The sequence below is a fragment of the Pseudopodoces humilis genome, chromosome 4, assembly GCF_049639895.1.
Source record: "Pseudopodoces humilis isolate 2021_Gansu_Grassland_sample_001 chromosome 4, ASM4963989v1, whole genome shotgun sequence".
Taxonomy (NCBI): Eukaryota; Metazoa; Chordata; class Aves; order Passeriformes; family Paridae; genus Pseudopodoces; species Pseudopodoces humilis.
Genome location: NC_142203.1, coordinates 41,178,093 through 41,200,764, shown reverse-complemented (window position 1 = coordinate 41,200,764; position 22,672 = coordinate 41,178,093). Strand labels below are relative to the sequence as shown.

Genomic DNA, 22,672 nt, shown 5'->3' with positions numbered 1-22,672 from the left:
CTACTGACTGATTATTAAGCAGTTTCATTGTAAGCCAACCTTCTGAAAGGATTACTAAAATCACTAGTTGGATACCCATTTTTCTACTTGGCTGACATCATTTGGGCACCTGGAGCTACTGAGGACACTTCTCTACCAGCTTCTCTCCCTGTGCTTTTCACAGACCTGAAGAACATCACTGCCATGTTCAGGCTTCCTAAATCTGTGTATTATATAAAATAAATGATGAAGAAAAGGGAGCACTCATCCCTTTACCTTGATGCCATTACCAAATATCTGCCCTGGAGGAAAAAAATTGCCTACAATCTCTGGAAAATCTTGTAAACTAACTTCATGCTATAAAATCAGTATTTCTGGGAAAGGTCTTTAACGCAGGAGATTAAAGTACCAAGAATTTTTAAGGTAATTTTTTAAATAACAATTCTGTTATGAAATACAACGTTAGATAATGTCTCCCTTTTTCATTCAAAGGCTGTAGTCTGAAAACCTCAGCCTTCCACCTGCACTTCACCACAACTCTCTAACACTACAGAGCAGCTGTGAAGTGTCATAATATTAACTATGGAGAGAACAGACCTGGACAAAGCAGAAGGAAAGACGGAGAAGGCAACCAGATAAAGTTCAGAGGAAGACACAGTACTAATAAAAAGGAGAAGTTGTGAATATTTTAACATATCCACACAGCGCAATAATTTTCTTCTAACAACTGAATGTACTTTTCCTTTCACCTTTGGGCAAATGTCAAGACTACAAAAATGAAAAAAGTTACCTCATTGGATACATCTACAACCAAGTTATCGTCACTCTTGTCCCCATCACTGTCCTATTAAAAATAAATAAATATAGTGTTCATTTCAATTAGTACAATAAGAGCCCAGACAGAAAGACTACGCATCTACTCAGACATTTTTTGTTTTTTCTAAACAAAAAACAAACAGCCTTTCATTAAGTTATAAGTAATAGGGAGAACAATTTAAACAGAAACACAACACCTTATTTATGCTACATTCGTGAAACCTAAGTAAGGTAGAACTAGTTGAAAGATGGGGACCATCAGCGCAAGATGGTCCAAAACCCCTCTTTATTCCCATCATAAACAGTGTTATCACTACTCCTAAAAGAGAAAGGTACTCTGTTCATACACTAATCTTGCATTAATTTAGACAAAGTACTGCTTGTGCATACCTGGAAAAACACCAAAAAACAGATTGCAGGAAAATGGAACTTTCTGGCACACTTGATGAATCATCTTCCTTAAAGTAATAGTACCATTTTTCCCCTTTTTTCAGAAAGGCAAGTTTTGAAATCAAAAGTTCTGGGAAGAAAAAACTTCAGAAATGCCAAAGCATTTCAACATTTCTGCCCAAGAAAAGCAAAATACTCAGATGTCCCCGAACAGAAATGTTCTACTGAAGCTTGTCAAGCTGCATTTTGACTGCTTCACCTAGATTGATGTTCACCTGAGCTGGTCCACTAAAGATTGCTGTTACTGTAGTGCCTCCTGGTCCCTCTCCCCAACAGAGGCCAAGATGTCCCAGTAGACCCTTTCTGACACACAGAGGTCTAGTGATTTCCACAGTACCACAGACTGTTTCAATCAGAAGGCAAGTCTTTACTCAAAATCAAACAAAGAAATGAAGTGAATGTCAAAACTAAATTTTTGTGGGAACAAGTTTGACATTCCCTATGAAAGTACTTTTTGTTAAAAAGCTTCTGCGCAAACAAACCAGACATACAAGATTGCTCAAGTGTTCTCCATCTCTTGCTTTAAAAGTGTCTGAGCTTTCCCATGTAACACTAGATCCTTCCTCTCTCTTCAGGCCACAGTGCTTTAAAAAAACAAAACAAAACTGAGCCACACAGAACTAACCAAACAAGAAACCCCAAATCAACCCAACAACCAACAAAAAAAACCCCAAAAATCCATCTGAAAAAAAACAACCCCTAACCTACAGGTAGTTTCAACTCTTCCCTTCTGTTACTAGGTGAATCTTGCTCCAAAAAATACCACAAACATATTAGGGATCCACTGGATACGGCAAGATCACTCTATTTGCTACGCAGGTAGCAAATCCAATATCCAATCAACAGGTGCAAACAAAGGACATGAAAGCTTTAGCTCCAGTTATCTGCCACCTCTTGAGAAGTACGAAGCACCTAGAGTGCTAGAACAGGAACGTGGGAGAACATGGGAGAACGTGGGAGAAGGGACACTTGTTTGCCAGAAACACTCCTCTAGAGTTGGACAATGTTTAAGTGAACACCATGGACTTTGTGCTCTTAATAGATAGAAATTTCCTGGGATTATCAAAGGCATCTCCTGTAACTTCTACTAATATCAGATGATTCTCCTCACTAATAAAGTCACACACTGAAACTACATAAGTAGTAATATGAAAATTAGTCAAAAGTTAAAAAGGGGAAAAAAAATTTCACTTTTCATTCTTATTCCAAAAGCTACAGGTCCCACAACTCATTTATGCCCCTTCTCACAAAAGCAGTATTTCCTTGTCCCTAAAAGGGATTCATCTAAAATGAGCTCTTAATCAGCAGCTCTGTATTTGCTTAATTGGTGGACCTTCAAAAAAAAAAACAAAACCAAGAACCCAAAAAAAAACCCCAAAAAAGCAAATCAATCATCTTCAAAATTGGAATAAATCTGGAACTTTCAAATATCCTTGCTTTACTCCATTTTTTAATTTGATGCTGCTTTTATCTGTAAAATCCATTTAAAACAAACAGCAAATAGAAGCATATTTAAAATGTGGATTAAAAACTGATTCTACAGTGCAATAGCATCCTTTACATTTCTTTATGGTAGAAACACAAGAAAAACAACTAAATTAAGCTTTTTCTTCTTTTTTATACCAAGTGTAGCTTAAGAATGCTTAATCTCCAAATATTTAAAATGAAAAATGTCAGCAGAGTATCAAACCCTTAAAGCTGAGGGAGTAACATGGGGAAGTTTGCCAAACCTTTCTGTAACCATAACATTATTATTATTAGAAAGTGGTGGAAATACAACTTGTAAAACCTTTAACAGAACTAAAATATCTAAAAGCTGCTCAAAGATATTATCCAAGTGGAGAAAAATTACAATTACCCTACCAAATACTGAGAAAATAAAATGGCACCTAACTCTTGGGTTTCTGTAACTAAGAACTAATTAGTGATCTGAAATCACATAAACCAGATAATTTGCCACATTATTGCTATGTCAAAGTACACTATGTTCTATTAGATTTAAATTTTGCTTTTCAGTACTCTCTCACACCAGTCCTAGTCTCTTCGGCCTGTTCAAGTACCATCCTGTATTTTGGCTGAGCATTTAGATTTGAAGTCAAAAGCCTATGTGAACTTTCTGGTGTTCACACACATTGTTGTACTGAACCGTCTCTTTGAAACCAGGCAACAAGCAAGCTAGTCAAAAATGCAGAACACAAATCTCCAAACTTTCAATATTTCAATTTGCTTTCTGCCGAAATCGGTGTATCAGCCAAAAGTAAACTTCAATAAGTTGGCATATGCCTGACAGTATATGCAATTTTGAATGATAATTATAACTCAGCATGATAATAGCTACTTATCATTAAAATTTACCAAACCCCTCTCAATCACAAAATCCTCCATTTCAAACAAACCTGCAGTTTCTAGTGCATTCCAGAAAGAACACATCACTTAAACTCTAAAAAATGCCCCAGAGCACGGGTGAATCCCAAACAGCTACTCCTACTGAGGACTATTACTTCACAATATCCCAAACTACTGAGCCCACAGTTTGAATCCTGTGCCCCTCTGGCATGAACTGCTTCAGCCACAGGAAAGTTGCCTTGCTCTTCACAGCTCTTTTACTCCTCGTACAAGCACAGTTTGTGCAAATAAATTAATCATTTCCTTGACACAGATTTGCTTACATAGTGGCTGGAATCCTTATCATCCACCTTTCTCTTTTTGATGTCATTGGCATATTCAGGGCCATTCCTGCGTTTATCTGTGCTTCGTAGACTGTCGGGGACCAACAGAGAATTACTCTGTAAAGACAAAAAACAAGGTCAATCAAAAATGCCTTTTAGAATTCCTTCATATATTCTTAAAAACTCAAACTGATGTGATAGATGCTTTAGAAATGTGATACCTACTTAGACTTTAATTCAATTTAATTCAAAACAAAGTCCTCCAGGCAAACATGTACAGATTCATGCATTCTAAGAAGCTTGGCTTTTCATTGTTCAACTTATCAAAAGTTCAGTTCACTTGTCAGTCACCATCTATTTAACTAATTAATTCAACTGAATTTATTGTTTGGGAGAAGAAGCAGGCTTGTGGTTTATTCATGAGCAACGATTTTATTATTTTTTTTAATATTCAGATGCCATATAATAAAAGAGATTTACTACACAATCTGATTGATCAGTCACTTTTAGAACATCATAAACAGATGAGGCTTTGGTGTGTACACCTACAGGTGTGGACAGATAAATACCAGCTTGCCTTTATGCCTAAAATAACAAGCATTTGCTGAATACGGTTAGGCAGTAATCAATTGTTAGCTGGAGTGAACTCCAATTGGATTCCTTGAACAAATGTATTGCAAACAACGATCAAATATTTTTACTTCCAGCATAACATTCACTACTAGTGTGAAATTAAGGCTAAAGTGTTGCTTAATCAGACTTGATCTGAAAAACTGAGGCCAACACAGGCACACAAAAGACAAAAGCAAAGACTAATCTTTTCCTCAAACTACATGGACTGCTTTCATTCATGCTAAGTTATGCTAAGTACAAACTGTTGACCCAAAGAGCATTTTAGACATTTTTCAGTCACATGACAATTTGATATGCCTGTGATTCCCGATTCCCATCTCCATCTCAGTTCCAGCTAAAGCATTAAAATGTGTTACAATGAGTTCTTTTAAGTGCAGGATTAGCATATGCAAGAGGGCAATTTGTTCACTGATGTGTTAATGCTGTGAACAATACTGAATGGGTTGAGAAAAAAATCTCCTTTCACAAAGACCTGGTAAGCCTAGATCCTAAAAGCCAAGTACATGCTTAGATAAATAAATATAGGCTCACATAAATATATAAGTAAACACACATTTACATCCATACACGTATCTCTCTCAAGAGAGAAGTCTAATACCAACATGTACTTCAGTGTAAGCCCTCAAAGGACATATTTAGATCTACCCAAGAGACAGAGGTATTTACTTGTAATATATCATAAACATATACAAATAGCCAGCGAACTGTGCATTGAATAGCTTCCTCTTTAAAACCTGAAGACATCAAGGTAGTTTTGCTCAGAGAGAAATGTTTAGCCCCAAGGAGAAGGACAAGGAAACGGGGTACATAAGGCAATCTGAATCCTCTTTTTCCTAATTCAGAAGCTGCACTTTAAAGCCAACTCTAAGCTCTTTTATTCATGACTATTCAAGCTAAACAAATGCCAAAGGGCTTACATAAAGCATATAGGAGGGCCTATTGAAATTCAGTATAAAGAAGCTCAAAATAATGTCTTTACCGAAATGTTTTGTAGCTAAAAGGTGGGCTTGTTGGATCATTGAACTAATTGCCTTGACAAATACTTGGGAATTTAACCCCTTATCTCCTCCCAGATGGACACAAATTTAGGTATTTAGTGGCCTGAAAACCATTAAAACTAATTTTCAACATTTTAATGTTGAATCCATGATGTTATAAGCAGTAGAAACACCTTAAGAAGCAAAGTGTCAATTCAAACTTGACCGGAGATTCTTTTCCCTTAAGGAAGAAAGTCTTTTAGTTAAAAGATGCTTTCCTTAATAAAAATAATTAAAAATACCTATTTTACTACTGAAGAGTTTAGATTAAAACAATTCAAGAAAATGCAGTAAAGAGAATAAAGTCAGCCTCTCACTTTCATTTTCTAAAATAAAAGTGTGAATAGCAGAAAGGTGACAAAGAGGAAACATCTGGAAAAAAATTAACAAACCCACTATTTGGAGTTACAGCTAGCAAAATTTGACAAACTATAGGCATAACTGCAATAGTTGATTTTTTTTCCTTTTAAAATTTAGTCTATCTAGACAATGCTGACAATATTTTATACTGTTTGTCTTGTAGAATTTCAAAACTGTGAAACATAACATAGGAAATTCCAGCTCTCACTGTGTCCTAAATGCCAAACAAAGATTATTAGATTTGTTTTTTGTCCAGAAGACTGATGCTTTCTCTTATGAACATGTAATTATATCACAAGCCTATTCTGCAAAACATATCCCCTATGGTGTAATATTTACACCCCTTTTCTATAACTTACCACATTGATTTAAACCACTGTTTTCTGTGATCAGAGCATCCATGATAGAAGCTGGTGTAGAGCAGCTCATTTCCCAACAGCTGCATCAGAAATTGCAAATAAGACTGTACTCTTTTTATGGCAAAATCTATCAGTAAACTCAAAAAATAAAAAGTTCCTGTTTTGTTTCCCATAGAAGCTCAAGAAAGTTCTAACAACTGTGACTAAAATCAGGTAAAGAAAAAACAGCTTGCTACTGTAAGCTACTACCATAATTCAAACCACCAAATATGTAAGATTTCTGTCAACAGTGTGAAAATTTGAATCCTTTAAAGCAGTGCAAATGGTAAATCCAGGACTCTGAGGAAGAAATTAAATAAATGAAAATACAAACAAGAACTGGTAAAGAGATGATCATATAAGCCTTGGGCTACTGATATCTCTCACCTTTGTAATGTTAAGGTTCAGGGAACAGTGAGGACAGCATACTAAAAGCCACCTTTCCTCATTTCCTCAGCTCTGGCAGAGTTGCTACACATCCACTATCAAACAGGGCCAGCCAGATGACACCAGAAAAAGCTTCACAATATTACTCTCCTTCTCTTCAGAAAAGTAACCTGTTTAGTTCTTCTACCTAGGTCTACTAATAACTTATTTTCAAAATAATACTTATTTTCACAAGTAGGACAAGAATTTTTATTTTGGCTGTAATTTTTTTAAGTAACTCTACAGAAATTTTCAGGTGGTATAGATCTTCAATAATCAGCTTACACAAAAAGGGAAAAAATATATATACATGCATAGTTTATTTCCTAAAGAGAAACTGCATGGCACCAATTTTTATTTTGTCTTAATTTCAATAGATTAGATACATGACTGAGGATATTTCTTTCATACTTACAAGTTCAGTTTATTAAGGATTACCAATGCAACATTTGCAAATCATGAAGCTCAGATCAGAGCAAGTGGTCAAAATCAGTTTTATGTGTTTTCCTTTTCTTCCCATCATTTGTCTTATACACATGAAGCCCTTTTCTTCAAATAAGTCCCAAAAGAAAATAAAAAGGTTAATGTAAAAGTAATTCTTCCTGTCAGAATTACCAGACCGCATAAATGCTGTACAACGGGCAACTTGTGATCCTAAAGCAACTCTACTGCCAGCAAAAGTCAAATACTGAAAACAATCAGAAGGCAAATGTGAAAGAAAAACCTAGTCTTGATGCACAGAAAGAAGGCAGGTCCCCTCTTAGGAATATAACGCACATTATTCAGATGCACCTCTTTGACTGCCATACTCTTCCCCACAGGAACCACTTCCAAACCTCAACTATGTGTGCCAGATGTACAGGCTGAGACCACACAGTATCTCCTTTATTCCATTATCCCATTTATAAAACAGCACAGACAATTCATACAGAACAGTGCACACAGAACTAACAACTGACTTTATGCTGATCATTACAGCAATTAAATAACCGTATTTACATTACAACTGTGCACATGGCTCAACTACACCTGGTCCCAATTAAGATCTTCTCTAGTGCTGGGCTCCCTGGTCCTCTCGCTCCCCTTTCCCCCAAAGATGTGTGCACACACATCCTTGCTCTGTGCTTGGTCATCCCCTGACTCACTGTACATCCATGCCAAAGAGAGCCACCAGCCATCACAGCCAGCTACCACAGCTAACAGCTTGGGCTTGCCTGCTTTGCTCAGAAGAGCCTCTGTGTTTATTTTCCTTAACCATGCACTGAACCTCTGCCCTGCTGCTGCACCACACACATCTGCTGTCTAGAGATGTGCTCATATAGACAGGAGCAGGTGCAATTCCTTGCTGAGTAGGCAAAACAGGATCAACCCTAACAACTACACCCAAAACATCAGTTGTTTTTTTGTTAGGATTCACTGAATCCTAACAAAATACAGTAAATGCTGGAATATGGACTTTAATATCCCCCAGACAGGCAAAAGAAGATTGCACTCAAAGCTATTCTACTCCAGAACCATTAACTTAAATTGGTTCAATATGCTTACTGCAAACACGCATGTCAAGAACCCAAAAGCTGACTTATGAAGTCTGTAGGTTTTGTGTCAAATTACTCCTGATGGAAAGCTACTTGACTTCACCTTCTTTTCAAGCATCATTTGAAGTTATACTGATTTTACAGTCAGAAGATATTAACAAAGAATAAGTTCATTTCAGTATTTTTGAGCTACTGTTTCTCAAAATCAAGGTATCCATAAAACCTTTTACCAGACCACCTCATTATCCTTTGTTATCAACCTTATGCCGCCTTCTATCAGATACAAACTAAATTGCAACATAACAACCCACAGCTATTACATATGAGCAATCTCTGCAGTAATCTGGAGCCATTCTTCCTTCAAAAAGTCCAAGAAACATGCTTGTGCTATGCTGATCAGTACCCTAAACTTCCATATAACAGCTTTTATGAATTTCCTCCCCACCATTAAAAGAATTAAAACACAAAATGAAAACAGCTTGCACATAATATCTTCCAAAAAGTAGCACTCAGTTGTTCACGCTCCCCTTCTCCAAGACTGCAAGATAAAGAATAGGATAGAAAGTTCAGGGCACAGAATATTTTTCTACTGTAGGAAAAGAGTATTTGCTTTACAAAAAAATAGCAATATTTAGGCTTAACAAAGAAGGCAAAAAAATGTCTGCAAAAATTTATGAATACTTCCCAGGTCTCAGAAAATAAGTTCAGTATTTTTCATAAGGACGAAAGATAAACACCAACTAATGCAAATCCTAAGCACACAATGAAGTAAGAGTTCACCATCTGAAAATTACTACTGTTACAACAGAGTGCATCAAAACGTTTGCATTTCTGTGCTGTCCAAACAGGATACTAGAACAGTGGGAAGACAAGTTATAAATGAAAACCTACAATGAGTTTGAAAAGTGCTGCAAATATATTTCCTAAAGAAAAAAATGTGGACATCAAAGTTCTTTCATAATGACATCTCCAAAAGCTTTCAGTTTCAGTTGCAAAACTTGCTTCCCTTGCCAGGCTTCACGACTTGCAGCCACAATTTGCCGCACTAAAAGGGACGCCTATATTGGCACAATAACATGACACAGTTTGGGGCCGTCAGCGATCCATCAGCCAAAACCCACCAGCCATTACCCACACAGGCACACAATTTAAATCTGACAAAATAGTTTTAGCTTTCATATTGTTCATATTTATTAGCATATTATTTATACATATTCAGCATACTATTATTACTAACTTATACGTTACACATTACACAAATATGCATTTACCAAAAAAACTTTTTGTCATTTTACTTCCCAGAACTTGAACTAATATATGAAAGAAAAATTTAGCCCTTGCTATTTAGATATAACAAAAGTAGTTAAACTGGTCAAAATAAAAAATAATGAAACCATATCTTTATATTTATTTATAAATACTAGAATTTCACAAATGTTGGTGTATTTCTAGATATATAATAGCTTAAAAGCTTGTGCCTGCTTATTTATCTAAGGGTTTTTCTTAAAAAAATAAATCTAAATACAATTTAAAAATCAATATGCGTATGTCACAATATGCTTTACCTCAAAGTTTATGCTACAAAAAGTCAATTTAAAACCCCATAGACAAGCACTAAATTTTAACTTTTCGAACTTTGACATTTCAAGCTGTTAGCTTCTACTGGTAGTGCTTGAAGGTCATGCTAGACATATTTGATGGAAACCATACTGTAGAACTGCACAGTAATTCCAAACATCGTGGTGAATTTAGGTAACTTACAAACAGCATGGGGTTTGATGACTTGGATGATGAAAGCGTGCCTGTCAGGATTTTTAGCAGCACCATTGCTTTTAAAATGTCATTCTAAAAATCAAATTTATTTTATCATGGTGGCTCAAACGTTATAAAGTGATTTCAATCACACACAATAACCAAACAGACCTGCTGCTATCCCTTATGTATTTGAGACCCATTTCCTATTATCTTTAAAAATATATATTACATTTTAAAAAATCCCATTAAAAATACAGGAGAATTGAAGAAGTTTGAAGAGTCTGTAATTTCCAGCTGATCACTTTAACCACAGTTGAACCTAACTGTCTCTTGAATTATTCTTTCATTTAAGGTGCCCTGTGACTGTTAAGTCAGGATTTTGATATAACACTGTATTTAAACAATTTTAAGTTCAAGTTCACCTGTATTCAGCTTAAGTTAAACTTTAAGTTAGCTATGCAGTATTGTCCTACACTGAGACCAAAAAGAAACTAGAATGACCACAGTATAGCATTCAAAACTCAATACATCTACATGTCAAAATTCCTTTATGATATAAAGCCTCAGATTATTTAAAAGTTAATTACTGATAAACCCAGCATAAAATCAGTCTGCCTCAGGTAATAGGTAAGCAGTCATCAGTTAGACATATGGATACAGAAGCAATTGCAGCAACAATTTTACATAATTGAAGTAAAATTTTCATCTCTAGTAAACTAAGCAAGTGATACTGCAACTCTCCCACAACACAAATGCCAGGTTAATTTTTGATAGCTCTCCTTCCATAGGCAAGAGCTATTCTCAGCTACAAGATGAATTCAGAGTCCAAATTTCACAACGCTAAGCATTTGCTTTTAAATTCAAACCCTTGACTAAATTACATGATGGACAGGGCAGGGACCAGGGCAAGGACAGGAAACACAACAATCAAAGCAAAACACAGAGCCATCACTAGGTAGGGATTCCTGCAATCAACTAACAGCACTCAAAGAAGTATGCCCCACACAGAGCAAAAAGTACTTAATAAATCAGAGATGTCACAAACACCCAGCTTAAAATTATTTCTGCAGATACACTGTCATTAATAACATCAAGCAAGCTGAAATGAATGCTTCTTGCTTAGTAATCTAAAACTAACAGACTGCTGCAAAAGATATTTAGATAGTTTCCAGTAAATAAATGTTGTACTGTACAGCTGTCAAATAACTTCTCATAGTTCTTGTCTTTTTTAACTGAGAAATGGAACAAAATAGAGCCCAAGTTTACCTCTGACATAAACAAACAGAACGAGCTTTGTTACTTGAATTGACTTGCACATGACCATCTCTAATAGATTAGTATAGCAATATTAGTCAAAATGAAACAGCATGAAAAGCAGCAAGTAGCTCTTTAGAGGGCTTTTCAGATAAGGACAATTCTATTACAGCTCATGTCTACAGAGAAAAAAGTGTTGCTCTAGGAGTTATACCTGAAGCACAAATTAAGCAGTAATGACATTAGTACAGCTTAAACAGATACAGTTAAAAAAACCTCCCAGGGCCAAACACCATCTCTACACATTTAAAATTCTCACATTTAAATTTCTCACCTGCTCTCCAACTCTAATTCCTGAAAATCCTAGAAACTAAAAATCTTAACTCTTTGACTAAAAAAAATATACTGTATTTGCAATGTTCTCTTTGATTTGCAGTTTCATTCCCCCTTTATGCCTCCAATAAGCAAACTAACATTCAAGTTTATTTAATAGCATTCTGCTCGGAAACAAAACTCCTTCATACAGTTCATCAAACAAATTCTGCATAAACCAAGACATATCTTAACAGAAAACACATACACCTTGCATTGTGAAAATAACTAAAAGGAAGACAAAACAGACAAATAGCACAAGGTCTGATTATTGCATTATTGGAAATGGAAACACTAGCAGGAATGTTGGTACTTACTGTGCCTGGCTCTCTGTCTGCTCCCGCAGTAACCAAGAAATGGAAAGACATGCCCATTCAGACACAGAGGCAAGAACAGAAATAAAAAAAGGGGGGAAAAAATTAGAACACAAACCACAAACAGTTTTAAAATGGCTTTTATTTATATAAGTCATTGCACATTCCTAATACAGTGATTTCCTGAAAATTACAGTACTTTGTAAACATGATTTACAGTTTAACCGTACACAAAGCCTAGTTTTATTTCATGACAGAATAAATTATTTTCTTTTCAAAAATTAGTTAAGTGCAATTTTGCCCAATATCTGAGTACTAGAATTTAAGCTTACGAAACTAAAGTAACAGATGCAATTATCTAAATCTTTTGTTTGAACACATTCACTTCAAAATTTAACTTCTTGTTCCCCCTACCTTCCCACCCACCCATTTAACAACATTACTTTCTTTGAAAAAAATCACCATTATGCAGTTTAACAATTTTCCACAATATGGTGCAGGCCACTGCTATTACAACTAAGCATTTAACTAGGATGTCAAAAGGCCCTGCAAAGTATAGAGCAGGTGACACCTAGTGATCCCCTTTAAAATATTGAGAAATTCCAAGCTGAATTTTGCTTCAGTGGTTTATATGCAGACATTTTAAAGTTTGCCAACAGTTTTTTCTCATTCTATATAACTTGAATTCTTTAGAGATGCACATAATTTGCAGCAATGCGCAAATTTGGCAGTGTCCTAATCAGGCCTGCCATGCCTCTCACCTCTGTGGTGGTCTGCATCGTGATGCTTCTTGTCATCTTTTATTGCCAAGTGAGACTGCCCACCCAAAGCACTGGAGAGGGCAAGAAGGCCAGCACTGCTTCCAAGTGGAGGGATTCCTGGAGGCTGAAGTCCTGATGGGTGTGGCGTTAGAGGCACTGGAGGTCCGTGGCCATGGGAGAGATGCTGAGCCTGCAACTGCTGCTGCTGTTCCCAGCGGTATCATCATCCCCAGAAGAACAACGTATAGCACATAGTTTGGGAAGGATAAGGCAGAAGTTTGGTTAATTATTGAGAATCTAGAACAGATTTTGACATTTATTTGTTTCTTCTTAATCTAGCCCCTCCCTTTTAACCCACCACACTATATACACTGCATTATATCATGCTGAGGACAACTCTGGTCATGTCCCAGAAAAAGCTAGCTGGATACTCATTTTACAGCCTGATGACTAAGTTCAGCAGCTATAGGTTGTATTGGGCAGCTACTGCCTGACACAGCATCTCTGGCAACAAAGAATAGCAGCAGAATAATCAAACACCTTTCCTTTTCTAGAGAAAGCCTTATCACTGCTCTGAAAATAAGAAGTTTCAGTGGCAAGACGGATTTAAACTCACATCCCTCTTCTTCCCCAGTTTGGAAGCAGCAAGTACACTTCTATCCTGAATATAAAAAAATGTAAAAGATATGCTGAACTTCATATTTAGTGAAGTTTAATTTGTATTCTAGTCTAGCCAAGGTTTTTAGGGGAAAGTTATTTTTCATGACTTAACACTGTGTTTAGGAGCCAGCTTTCAGCCGAAAATACATGTATTTTAGATAGCATGGAATTTTCAACAAGAAACATGATATTAATGAATACCTCCACCTGTTTTAGAAGGAGCTTTTAAGATCAAAATCATAATGAGTGGACATACAAGCCTGGAACCAATCTCCTAAAATAATCAGCAAGCAATTTTAGAAACAGAGTTTTTACATTAGAACGTCTTCCACATAGTTGAAATATTAAGATAGTTTCTAGTTAAAATTTCAAGTTTTATTAATGTTTACCAAGTTTAGCTACCCATTTAATTTGTCCAAAATGCCCAGCACAGTTTTTTTTTTAGAAATGGAGCTTCAAAAGCAGCTTTAGCTTAGTCATAGCTCCCATAATCTGTTCCAGGTTAACAGATATTCTGCCTCTCTCTCCTGCTTCCTTGAGTCTGGGCGTATAAATGGAAGACAGAACAATCCTCTTCATCTCGGCCACTCACCACTATCCCTCTGCTCACAGCAGACACCAGGAAAAAGCTAGAGTGCTGTCCAATTCATGGGATTGAAAAGGAGACAAATAAACGTATATCCGAACAGGATGAACTCAAGTTGGACCAGGTGAATGCTAGTGGCTCTGTAATAGCATGTAAAATTGTTACTGTGCTGCTGGCAGCTACTGCAATCATACCTGAACTGCAGCTTACAATATTTCACCCATCACTCCAAAAATAATGCAGAAATATTTTATCTGTTTCTTTAGGTGTAAAGACTTTTCAACTGTCAACAATATCTGTATAACATCTACTGGCACAAGAATGAATTTTTTCATTACTATTTATATCCATATAATTACTGAACTCCTACACTTTTACATCTCAGAACCCCATCCCGGGATATGCCTTGAGCCCTTGATAAAATTATGCAGACACAGGCTGACATTCAAGAACTGTGGACTGCACTTACCAATTTTGCACTTTTCTGCTGTCCCAACTGTCATGCAGCAATAATTTACTTATTTTGATATATAAGACAAACTTTAAATTTGCCACAATCCACTTAGTCAATTCTGTAAAGCCACACGTTTACCAAATCTTTCTCACACCATGTATTAGAAATTTATTTTTGTGTGCTGCATGAAAAGCCATGCTAGTCTACACTTCACAATGTACATCTGATCACCACCCTTTCTAGTATGTTTAGAAAACAAGGTAAAAGAGAAGTACTTCTTATTCTTCTAATTTAATGTGTTTACAACAACACAAAGGGCAACATTTTGAAGGAATATTAGGAATCATTGATTTTAAATAGTTAACACAGTAGTCCACTTTCTACAATATCAGTCAGTTTTTGCTAGTGAAGCTTCACTTAACTGAAGAACTATCAGTAAGGAGCTCTAAGTTCTGACAGGTCTGCAGAGGTTTGGTTTTGGGCATTTTGTTCATTTTTTGGATCCAGTCTCTAAAGAACAATATGACACCCCTCTCCACACACACTTCCACAAGACTTTAGTAGTTTCCAGCACATTTCCTCAAAACAGGTGATAACCTGATATTTTGGCAGCCTCTCTGAGAGATGGTAATTTAGTCACCTCTTTCCTCATTGACCAGTTCAGCCAGGTCAGTCATCTGCACCCTAGCACTGAGGCAACATGAATTAGCCGTACTGTGCAGCATTGTTGGCTTTGGTCTTACTTGTCCCTAGCTGCACTGTCACCCCACATTAACTAGTTTTGGTGTGCAACTGCCTAAGAATAAAAAGCAATTTATTCCTTCCAAAGTGGTTTCATGGAGAAAAGCCTTCTCTCTTCTCCAGCAATAAGCTGAAACTAGCTTGTTTTATAGCGTGACTGTGGGAAAGTTGAAACAGGGAACAGGAGTCAAATTGTTTCCATTCTTGTCCCTAACATTTGGGAAGTGTAGGAAGATAACATTTATTCATCTCTCTCTCCGCTTGATTTAATTAGCAAACATGCTAACTCATTTGATTTTGGGAAGCATAGAGTAACATTTTAAGGAATATTAGCGACACATTACCTACCATTTCCCTGGCTCTGGTTTGTAGCCTACATACCGCATATTATGAAAGTCTGAGACACGAGGAACAGATTAATGCTCTATAAAAGGTTCTGAAACTGAGAGTGGGAGGGTTGTGCCCCGCGTTTGTTGGTGGTATTGCACACATATAGTGGGGAGCAATGGGAAAGGTGTGGTGTGAGAGCTGCAGGTGCATTGCAAAGCTGCTCTGCACGTTTTTGTAGCTTTGTAAGTGGTTTCTTACAGGCACGATTCTGTAAACATGAAACTGACTTAAGACAGAAATCCTGATCATGGTCTTTTAAGCTACCAAAGTTATGTCGTGATTTCATGTTTATTATCTGATGTTCATTGCTGTTTAGGACTTTAATATACTGATCTCTTGCTTATATGTTATTTATTCATAATAGGTTTGAAGCTCTCCCTAAGAGACGAGGGATCATCCATAAAGATGATCCTTTCCAGAAGTTCATAGTCTTTTCATTTAAAAACCTTGAATTTTCAGAACCATATTGTATTATCTTTGTAGAAGGGATAAAAGGAATATGTGCTGCACACAAAGGAAGAAAATAAAGACCAGGGAGAGGGATAACAACAACATTCACCAGATGCATTTAGTAACTAAACATTTGCCATAGTAGATCCTACAAACAATTATGTTATGCATATAATCACTTTCCCATCACTTCAAAGACACTAATGCCTGCTCTGCAACCTTTTAAGAGCTTAGCAGCAGTGAGATATAAAATGGAGTAGGTTGGCAGCAGTATCATGGTCTACTAGGCATGTTCATTAGCAGTTAATTAAAAACTAGACATCTGCCCTAAGAAATGTGTTCAAAAAAGGATGAGTAACAGGTCTGTCTTAGTACCAATTATTATCATTACTTGCAGAGCAAAGGCTGTGTCCACTTTCAGAGGAAAGTGGGAAGGTAGAGAAGAGTGCAGTGATGCATACTTAAGTGACTGCACTAAGATAATTAGCTACAGCAGTGATTTTAAAAATATTGGTAGTTCACCCACCATTTTGTTGCAAACCCAGAAGTTCATATTTGCAAAGGGAGAAAAGGAATTACGAACACATTACTGTACTGTTTCAATGTAGGTTTTATTGCCCCAGATTTTTATTTCCTAGTGTCTCCATAACCAAACCATAAAGACTCAAAACTCAGCATATAAAAAACAGCATTAGTGTCTCTGAGCAAGCACCTCCTAACGATTTTAAAGGCATTACAGCTTTTTATCTCCCACATTTTAGGGTAAGTCCAGCCATGAAGAGATCTTTCATCAGGACTTAAAGTGTGGAATTGCATTTTCAATCTCTGTCAAAGACTTCTAAAGACAGAGTTAGTATATGTCTGTGAAACAGAGTTCCTATAATTAAACAGCGACAGGTCTCCTTTGGGTTCCCTGCTCATAGAGAACAAGCTCCTACAACCCCACTCCTCACCTTAAAGCAGCTCTGTTGAGGTCTCAAACACCTGATTTTACTTTAACACCTTTTTCACTTAAATATATGGCTTTTTAATCCTTATCATTAAACATTTAGAGCATTCTTCCATTCTTAAACAGATGTATGGTGTACTCTCCTGTATCTCCTGAAAAGCACTGAATTAAAAATTCAGATGTGATTGTAAATGAACAGTGGAAAAAAAGTTACGCTTTTTCCCAAACCACAGTAGCTGTCTTCTCTTGTGCTGTTCTAAATAAACACTTGAAAAGTAAACACAAAGAATTTTTTCCAAAATCTTATCAACACTAGCGTCAGTAATACTATCAACAGTTGCCTCCAAGCCCCATAGAGGTGTTCTGAAAAACTATCTGGAAAACACAAGTCATTTAGAGACCTAAAATGTAAAGGACACTATTTCATATCAACTTTTGTGTAACAGGGAGAAATGTGATTTTGTTCAATTCAAGGAGATGGAAAGACTTGAGAGAAAAACATGTATTACTGTGTTCAGTTTCATGATCATATTCACTCCCTTTCCAAAGGGCCATCTTCCAATTTTCCATTTACTTCCTTGAATTTCATAAGGAAGTGCGAGCCTGCATCAAATATCTGTGGCCCAACAACTACAACAGGGCCACTGTCTGAGCTTATACTAGTAGTTGACCAAGGAATAGCCTTTTCCCTCACTGTTTAAAAACTGTCTTAAAACCAGTATTATAAATATAACCTTCCAAAAAATGGAAGTAACTCAAGACTATGCTCCTGTCACATCCCATTTTTATCCTCATCCTGAAAAAAACCAAAAGCCCGGCATGCACAACCCACTATACCAGCAGTCAGATTTGGCAGGAGGAAACTCAATAGACACTCTAAGCTGTTAATTAATACTTACATTTAAATTTCTGGAAGTACTTTCCAAACAGTATTTCAGATATAGGGAAGAACATATTTCAGGACAACAAACAAATTACTCAGAAGAATGTATTCACATTCTTCTAGAAAAGTATTCATGGACATGGGAAGAGTAACAGATACCATCTACTTAAAACTTCTGGCATGTCTTTGATATGGCCCCTCACAAAATTCTTGCCACTCAAACAAATAGTGCATTGAGAGTAATGGATTATTACATGGATGAGGAACTGGATGGATGACTGTATCTGAAGAGAAAATGAAACTTAACCCAAAGAGTGGCTTCACACCTCTGTGGAAGACAGTAACTAGTGGCATCCATCAGGAGTGCAAAATGTGACCACCACAACTCATCAATAACACAGGTAATGGGACTGACTGTGCCCTCTCCAAGTTTGCAGATGACATCAAGCTGTGCTGTGCAATTGATTCACTTAAGGGAAGGGGTGACATCGAGATGGACTTTGACAGGCCTGAGAAGTGGGACCATCTCATGAGGTTCTCATGAGATTCCACAATGGCAAATGCAGTGTCTGGCACCTGAGCTGTGACAATTTGTAGACAGGGGGATGAAGGGCTTGGAAATGGCCTTGCTGAAAACGACTGGCAGGTGCTAAAAGAAACAAATCATTAGATTATTTTATTTGCAGCCCAGAAAGCCAGCTGCATCCTGGGCTGTATCAAAAGTATTTGGCCAACAGGTCAAAGGGAGTGATTCTGTCCCTCTTTCCTCTGCATCATGAGATGCCTATTGGAGTACCATGCCCTGCTCTGGGGTCCACAGTGCAAGAAAGACATTAACCTGCTACAGCAGGTTCAGAGAAGGCTCACAAAAAATCATCTGAGAGGGCTGGAACACCTTTTCCAAGATAAAAAAAAAGACCAAGTTGGGGTTGTTCAGCCTGAAGGCTCCAGGGATCCCAAATATAAAGATTTGTGATCTTTATATACAAAGTGGGTCTGTAAGAAAACGTAAAGAGACTTTTTATGAGGGCCTGTAGGTACAGAACAAGGGGCTGTGGTTTTACACTGAAAGATGGTGAGTCTACATTGGACACAATGACAAAACTTTTTGTGTTGTGGGTGGTGAGATACTGGATGCCCCAACCCTGAAAGTGTTCAAAGTCAGGTTGGATGGGATTTTGAGCAACCTGTCTCATGGAAGGTGTCTCTGCCCACAGCAGAGGGGTTGGGCTTCATATTTGACCATTTCTTCCAATCCAAACCTTTCTATCATAGGTAAACAGATTTATTTATAAAATACCAAATACGCACTGCTTATTGCTCCATTTCCCAATTTTGCTCTGATAGCAGCTGTCATGTTTCCTTCTTGATGCTTCTACATGCTTCTTTTTCCTTGATAATATCACCACACAAAGTGTGTTAATAGTCCCCACAAGACACTTCCTTCTGACCGATTTCAACCCTAATATTCAGTACCGCTGCAGCCATTTACAAAACTAAGGTCTGAGTTTGCTTCTTTTTGCTGACAGTATACAACTGTGAAGAGTGGCTGATATGCCAGACAGCTGTGATAACATTCAGAGGGAACTCAACAGGCTGGAAAAATGGACTCCCAGGAATCTCATGACAATCAAAAAGGGCAAGTGCAATATCCTGCACCAGGAGGAACAATTACATAAACTCATACGTTGGGCTCCACACAGCTAGGAAGCAGCTCTGCAGAAAAGGTCCTTCCATACCAAATTGTGCATGAGCCAGAAGCAATGTTGCCTAGTGGAAAAGCAGGTGAATGGCATCCTGGGTTGCCTTAGACAAAACACTGCCACAGCAGGTCTAGGGAGGGGATCCTTCTCTACTTATCACCGCTGAAACTACAGCTGGATTATTATGTCCTCTTCTGGGTTTCTCCTTACAAGGGACACAAACAAAACAGAGAGCATCCAATAATATGTCTGGAGATGGCTAAACAGTCCCAGGTCTCTCCTCATATGACATACCCCAGTCCCTTATCTTTATAGCCCATCATTGTATGGCCCAATAACAAGACAAGAGGCAATGGGTACAGACCCAAACAAGGCAGGTTTGTCTTGAACATTGGAACACACTCATATTTGACCGAGCCCTTTCACAGGCTACCCAGGGAGCTTTGGGGTTTTTGTCCTTGAACATACCCAAAAGCTTTATGGACACAGTAATGCATAAGTGGCTCTAGGTGGTCCTGTTTGAGCAGGGGCAAGTAGATCAGACGACCTACAGTAATTTCTTCCAACCTTACCAATTTCATGATTTGCAGACTGCAGAATCACAGAATGTCTGAGGCTTTGAGGGACCTCAGGGGGACATCTGATCCAACCTCCCTGCTCAAGCCAGGTCATCCCAGAACACATGGCACAATCCTCCATGTAGTTCTTGAATATCTCCAGTGAGGGGGACTCCACAACCTCTCTGGACAATCTGTTCCAGCACTAGGTCACCCACAAACTAATGAAGTTCTTCTTCGTATTCAAATGGAACTTGCTGTGCATCAGTTTGTGCCAATGGCCTCTTGTCCTACTGCTCAGCACCACCAAGCAAAGCCTAGATCCTCCTCTGACACCCTCACTTCAGACACTGATAGACATTGTTGAGGACTCCTCTCAATCATGTCTTCTCAAGGCTGAACAGGCCCAAGGCAGTAAGCCTTTCCTCAAAAGTGAGACGCTCCAGTTCCTTAATTATCTTTGTAGGCCTCCTGCTAGTGACAGGTCTGCCATGTGCCAATTCTTATGTTGTCTCCCTGTTTAAACAAGTTTTAGAAAAATGAGTCAAGTACAACTTCTTAATTTTCTAACTACTTCCTTTGCAATATTTGTTTATTTTGGTCAATTTGGTTTTCTCCCTTCCTTGTCTTCTAAATCCTTTATTCTGACAGGAAGAAAGCCGCACTCTACAACTGTGAACAAACTTTAAAGTGTCTACGACTGAATGTCTAGCTAATGAGCCAAGAATGTGGGTTTGTAGAAGTCGTTTGACAACTAACCTTAGGTGAACAAGAGCCACAGTGCCTAATGTGGGAAGAGAATGTCTCTTCAGAAAAAAAGAATAGTGTCTTCAGCAAGTCTCTTCCATCTACAAACCACATGAAATGTCATTGTGCTACAGAAATTTAAATCCATAAAAGGACAACATTGGCAAAAGCTATTCAAAGCTGTATACATACAGAATCTGTGTGGCACTGGCGTGATTATTTAAAGGCCCAACTTCCCATGGCTAAAATCCTGTTCCTTTTTCGCGCTTTATTGAAGGAGATGTATAGGGCAGTGTCTTGGGGTCTCCACATTGATTTTCCACTCCCACAAAAAAAGCAAATGAAATACCACAACTTTACTGGAAAGAGAATTTATGTAAGAAAGCAAATACCCAAGTAAGAAAGAAGATGTAAGTTAAGACAAGTTTGTTAAACTTCTGAACAGGAAGCTCTTCAAAGTTTTTCCCATTTCCTGTCTTCGCTTGCTCAGACAACATAAACCACACTAGTAAGTATCAATTGCACAACAACATTTTTAAGCAGTTAAGAGTTGAAAAAATTGCCTCTCATAAAACAGAATGATGCTATACTGGGAAAAAGGCAGCTTGCCACACACATTCCCCAAGCAGTCCTTTTTTCTCAAGTTCAGCTCTAAGGAAACTGAAATAAGACAGAGAAGTTGTACTTCAGTGCTCCACTGATACAATGGTTATAAGTACAGTAAGCCCTGGTGTCACTTTAACTATTAAAAGAAAAAAATAAGATACATAAGGTCTAGTAACATGCTCTAAGTAATCCATGAAGCTTCTTCAAAACCAACATGAAGCCTAGCTGGAAGCCCATACCCCTGGGTTGAAAATAACCCTAGTATTATTTAACTTGTTCATCAGTGACTCGGACAAAGGGACAGATGCCTCCTCAGCAGGTCACTGATGACACAAAGCTGGGAATAGTGGCCAATACCCCAGAGTGCAGCATTTCAGAAGGGCCTCAAAAGGGGTGGAGAGATGGGCAGAGAGGAGGCTTTTGAAATTCAACAATCAAGGGCAAATACACTGCACTGGGGAAGAACTACCCCAAGCACTAGCTCAGCTGGGGCTGATCTTCTGGAAAGCAGCTCTGAGGAGAAGGACCTGGGGCTCCTGGTGGACAACAAGCTGTCCATGAGCCAGCAGTATGACCTGGTGGCCAAGGCCAATGGTGTCCTGGGGTGCATTAGAAAGAGCACTGCCAGCAGCACAAGGGGGGTGATCCTGCCCCTCAGCCCAGGTGAAACCTTCACCTAGTGAAGTTATTAAGGCGTCAGATAACAGATGGGTGCTCATCAACGACTGTGAGTATCTGAAGGGAGATGACAGAGCCAGGCTCTGCTCGGGGGAGCTGAGCAATAGGACAGGAGGCAATGGGCACAAACTGATGCACATGAATCTCCACTTGAACACAAGAAAGAACTTCTTTACTGTGCAGGTGACCAAGCACTGGTACAGGCTGCCAAGGTTTTGGAATCTCTCTCAAGGGAGATATTCAAGAACCATCTGGACACAGTACTGTGCCATGTGCTCTGGGATGACCTGGCTTGAGCAGGGAGGTTGGACCAGATGTCCCCCTGTAGTCCCTTCCAACCATTCTTTGATTCTGATTCTGTTCATGTATTCATTGGTTTGCATTCTGAAATATTTTCTACTTTTATGAGAAATTTTGAATTTTTTCAATGCAAAGAGAAAAAAAAAAAGTCTTCCAACACCAGAAATGCTTGGGATGCTCTTATTTAGATGGTCAGTAACAGTACACAC

General features: G+C 37.9%; 1 protein-coding gene across 3 annotated transcripts in view; it reads right to left on the bottom strand.

The window, feature by feature from the left end:
• The window catches only part of TLE1 (TLE family member 1, transcriptional corepressor), a 75,985-nt gene that overhangs the window by 20,196 nt on the left and 33,117 nt on the right, over positions 1–22,672 (bottom strand). For 2 of the 3 annotated variants that reach the window (XM_014252341.2, XM_014252342.2), the window contains exons 7-10: positions 12,760–12,964; positions 12,002–12,018; positions 3,915–4,031; positions 770–823 (exon numbers count right to left, since the gene is read on the bottom strand). In XM_014252341.2, the coding sequence (XP_014107816.2) occupies positions 770–823; positions 3,915–4,031; positions 12,002–12,018; positions 12,760–12,964 (393 nt within the window). The remainder of the gene's footprint in view (positions 1–769; positions 824–3,914; positions 4,032–12,001; positions 12,019–12,759; positions 12,965–22,672) is intronic. The other variant, XM_014252344.2, reaches the window with a different exon arrangement.